This window comes from Myzus persicae, unplaced genomic scaffold (assembly GCF_001856785.1).
Source record: "Myzus persicae strain clone G006 unplaced genomic scaffold, MPER_G0061.0, whole genome shotgun sequence".
Lineage (NCBI taxonomy): Eukaryota > Metazoa > Arthropoda > Insecta > Hemiptera > Aphididae > Myzus > Myzus persicae.
In genome coordinates, this window is record NW_019100627.1 from 1 (window position 1) to 5273 (window position 5273).

The 5273-nt window shown below is 28.2% G+C and overlaps 1 protein-coding gene across 3 annotated transcripts in view; it reads right to left on the minus strand.

The window, feature by feature from the left end:
* Nucleotides 1-3880: 3880 nt before the first annotated feature.
* The window catches only part of LOC111037746, a 4140-nt gene continuing 2747 nt past the window's right edge, over nucleotides 3881-5273 (minus strand). For all 3 annotated transcript variants that reach the window (XM_022320507.1, XM_022320499.1, XM_022320489.1), the window contains exons 4-5: nucleotides 4570-4754; nucleotides 3881-4496 (exon numbers count right to left, since the gene is read on the minus strand). In XM_022320507.1, coding sequence (XP_022176199.1) covers nucleotides 4052-4496; nucleotides 4570-4754 — 630 coding nt within the window. In that variant the 3' untranslated portion in view covers nucleotides 3881-4051. The remainder of the gene's footprint in view (nucleotides 4497-4569; nucleotides 4755-5273) is intronic.

The window sequence follows — 5273 nt, forward strand, 5'->3', positions numbered from 1 at the left end:
AGTGGTCGTGTTAGTCACTTAACCAACCCGTGTGGCGTAAAATAGGAATTATTTAAGTTTTTCGAAAAACATATGCAATACATTTAACGATGAATCGTTATAAATAGGGATAAACGCCAAAAGTTCAAATATAAATTTAATTCAGAATAACAAAAAAAAAAATGTCTAAGAGGAACACGATTACCGCTAATATTAAAGTCTTAATCAGTATCGAGATTAATAATATAACTATTGACATTCATTGTAGATAGTTTTTTTTCTTATGTACCTTATGTCCTACATGAAGTGTTTATTTCTGAAAAAAAATCCTAACAATTTAATACAATAACGGATAACTCAATATCGAGTATCGACGTAGGCACCTATCATATAATGGTGCAAATAGATTTGTAGCAATACAAGTTTAAAATTAGTTGAAATATTTTATATTGATAAAATCAAATTAATAAATGGAAAAATAATTGAAATTATATCTTACACTGTTATAATTTAAATTCAAAATTATAACTATTTTGGTTTTCAACGAACAAATTGTAATTTGTAAATAATAGACCTCTTTGATATGAACATTTGTAACAATGTTAATCTGTGCATTTGTCATATTGAAATAATATAATATCTTTTATCTATGGAAATTGCCAAAATTATTGCATCATCATTTTTTCATTTAAATACCTACAATATATAATACATGAATCCAATAGTTTCTTAATCAATACCATTATAACCTATCATATATGTGTAAATATTTTATTTCTAAAAAAACAACATCACATTTTTAAACACAACACACCTCTTTTGAGACAATCCTAAGTCTGTATCCTGTATGGCTGTATGAATTGTGAAGGAATTTGTATTGTAAAAAACTGGAGCTGTTTGGGAATCAATACCTTTTTGTAAAACGGGAGCCGTTTGTGAAAAAAGGCAGCCGAATAATCCACGTCCCTCGTAAGTCGGAGTCGGTAAATTGCGTACCCCATAAAAAAATTTAAATGGGACGCAATTTACAGCGACCTCTGGTTAGTAGTAACCACAGATATAATATATCTATTTATATATCTATATATATATGTATGTTTATATATCTGTGGTAGTAACCAATCACTTCCGAGTTCCGATCATTAATTTATTTTAGTTACAAGTCTCAGCGCATGCGCAGTACCACGATTTAAGATAGTATACTACTATCTTAAATCGTGTATACTACTGATACTACACCTGCGACTACACTGTGATACTAATAGACAGGACTTGATTGTAGTCCCGGCGTCAACGAGTGAGGGCGCTGATCAAAGTAGCACCACAGGACGTCTGGTGTATGAGACTATGAACCATAGACCTATTAAGAAATTTCGTAATAGGTCTATGGTATGAACAAATAGGACCCGGGCACGAACTAAGATATATCTTAGTTCGTGGTGGTAGTCATAGACCTATAATAGAATATAAGATATTTCTTTATAGGTCTATGGTCTAGGGTGGTAGTACCTACGTCGGACTACTGTAATATTGTATACCGCATTTGTTAAATAGGTACATTAATTTATAATTATAATTTTACTGATTTTCTATTAAAATGAACTTGATTGGTCAATGGTAAAAAAATAAAAATACAATATGTTAATCTGTTCAAAAAAATTATAGCTTTGTAGGGTACTTACCTACTGCCTACCTAACTATTTTAAAACTTTTCTTCTATAACAGTACCTATTAACAGTTGTAGTAATTAGTTGTATAATTCAAGGTATTTCGCATTTTGTACCTAAAAAAACAAATTGTTTTAAAATGATTCTAAGTCTGGGGGTGAGTATCACCTGGGGGCTTGCCTGACAAAAATATTTATTTTAGGTCTACAGTTTCAAAAGATTAGAAAGAAAACACTTACCTAAAAAATGATTTATTCTCCATGCGAAACACTTACCCTACGAGTGTATAATATTGTCTCTTTGTCTAGTGTTAGCGGTGCATCTCCGCTTTAGGATTTCAGAGCACATCTTCATCTCCGATCCAAAAGTCAATCTGGGAATATTGAGAATGACATATTTATGAAAATATCTTAATAAGCAGAATGGAACGAAAATAAATATGCGAGGACCTACATATCACAATCGTTGTTTGTCTTAAATGATTGTCATTTGGCATACCTAGATCGGATGTTTTCGAATTCTTTTTAAAAACTATAAGGCATAACATTTACTTAGTTCTGCTTTATGCAAAAGCGGGAAATTGAATATTCAAATGTAACAATTTGTAATACTTGGAATTTGGCAACCATAGGTACCAATTATTTATTAGGTATTTAGTTTACACGTCTATAAGTAGGTAACTACATCACAGACAACTTTTTGATTTCTTTATTATCTATTAATCTATTATGCATGCAACTATATCTTTAAAAACAGCTTTAAGGCGACCATACACAGGCATTTGTTGTCTCAGTCTTAAAATTGAATAACATGGCAAATTTAACCTAAACAGATCATGTTCAAAAATTAGAGTGAAATGACCTATTAGGTATGAAACTAGGTGATAATAACATCTGTATTTGTGTGGAAGTATTTTTATAAAAGTTCAATTTTTTAACAAGTTTTGGGTGTATAATATAGCATAAATTAAAAATGCTCAAACCTCAATATAAAACAAAATTATTGTAAAAGACCCACTTACAAATACAGATAAATGATAATGTATGGAGTATAAACTAGGTACAAATTGTCAAATAACCGAGTTTTCACATTTAAAATTTTAATTATTCAATTTTCAATGCAAGTATATTCCATTTTAGATTAATTATGATTCCAAGATATTAATGTAAATTGTTTTTTTTTTATTAATTAGATACATCACATGAATCATTCTTTATTTGAAATTTAGTATGGTTAATTTTTTTAAGGTCCCTTTATCTTGGATTAATAATATATTACATTTTTAAAATTTAACTCTAAATTGTGTCAGAGAAACCATTTATATTTTATTTACTTGACATAATAATATATCACCTACTGTGTTTTGGCAAACTTTTCCCTGTTAGTTTTGATTAAAACTAGAGCAGTATTAACTTAAATAATTTATGTAAGCATTATAGTTTCAGTAGAATTTTGCAGTTACGACCATATATCCTACATGTTTCATTGTAAATCGTAATTTTTTATGTTTATTTTACGAATGATAATCAACTGGTAAGTTATGATAATAATAAAATACAATGTACTATTTCAATTTTTAAATATAAAAGTATATTAATTTTATAATGTTTAAAGTCTCAGCTCCTTCTCATATAATCAACTATTATCATTATTAAGAGGATTATTGCTCTTTATGATCAGTACTCTATCGTAGGCCTCACAAAATAAACACTCAAACCACAGTTAAACATGGAAGAAATAGTAGCTATAACTAGTATGTAACAGTAACACCAGTAACTACTATCTAAAGAGTAACTACAAATATTAAAATACAGTAGGTAATTAAATTATATTCAAAGTAAATAAAATGGTCTATAAATTATTAAATTATATGCTAAAGAGTATTGTATGGAATTTAGTTTTATTTATTTGTAAATAAGAATTTCAAGAATGCTCAAGCAACAATGGTTCAGAAACCATTAATTAAGCACATACCACAACCTCTCATTAAAATAACACCAACAAATAAATGGTTCTTTCCTCATATCAACAAGCCATGTAACCATGTAGGTTATAACTTGTAATAATGTAATATCATATCCTTTATGCTTATTATGCTATGCGTCTTGTATAATTTTCAAAATAAAAATAAATAAATACAAATTTTAAATTAGCACACTATACATTTTATATAGTGCACATTGGTATACATTTAAAAATAACCATGTATGATAAATATAAATAAATAAAAAAACTGTTACAGACATTAATTAATAATTAGTTTGAAAAATAAAAAAATGCATACACAAATAAAAAAAGTAAACAGTAAACAGTATGTGTATACATAGTTTAATAACTAGGTTAACAATTTAAGAAAAAAATCAATATATAATTCATATTTATGGACATTGCCAGCACATATAAATTTATACCAAAAGGTAATTACAAATTTCATCAAAGGTTTCTGTCTGCGTCAAATGGTCATTTCCGTTAAGCTCAGTAATATTTAATGCTTTAAAAGCATTACCTAACAACCAAGCACATTCATAATTTAAATTGATATCTCTATTACTAATTAAAATATTTCTTATAATAGATCCTTCTTCACGTAGTAATGCATAAAAAAATACATATGCTGAATGACCAGTATCATCATGAGCTATAATATTACCAAATGTTCTTAAAATAGGTACTAAACATGTTATATCGATGATATCTTCATTTAAGGTGTCCAATATACGTCCCATACATTCTGTATGGTGCAAATTAATGTTATTATAACAAGAAATTTGATACACTATCCAAAATGATTCCTTCCACATATTCAACCGTTGAAGACACGCGTGTAGCAACTTATTTAGATCTTCAGACCTATTAATATAAATAAAATTAGTTTTATACATGTTATTCTTGCAAGTAATTAATTCAAATAATTTTGTCTTACTTTAAATGATCCATATAGTTTTTAAGAAAAAGTCTTAAGGCATAAAAGGTATTGAAAATAACTTCATCACAAGATGAGCTTTGTAAGCGATCAACCAGTGCATTAAAGAAATTTTGACTTTGAAGCACTTTGCATGCACCTGGACTAGAATCACTCAAATTTCCAAGAGTCCAGATACACATAGCCTAGAAAATAAAACCATTTACAATAAATAATATTATATATATCCATTTACAATCTAATTTTTGATTCTTATATTTTGAAAATCGATTTATTTCTTAATCTATATTTAAAGAATTGTCCAAGTCCAATGGAAATGCATGAGAGCAAGACTGAAACGAGACATAGAAATGATAAGTGTCCAGTATTCATATTAAAAAAATGTGGGTACCCCCAGAAATGTTATTTTAGTTCTGATCTTGTGGATACCCAATCAGATTTTAAGCCGTCGTAATGTTCAAAATGTTCTTTCCGTGGTAAAATGATTTATAGCAACAAGCATTGAAATAATTGCTCTAAAAACGACAGTCGTCAAACATATTAATATTAATCATAAGAAACTAACCAAATTTAAAAGTGTATATTAAATTAAATTGTATATCAAGTACTTATTGATCTGTTTTTATTTTTTTGGAATTTTGGGGGCCATGGCCTCCTTTCTGAACCCCCTTTTTAAAGCCCCCAGTGGCTGTCCCTTTTTTTTT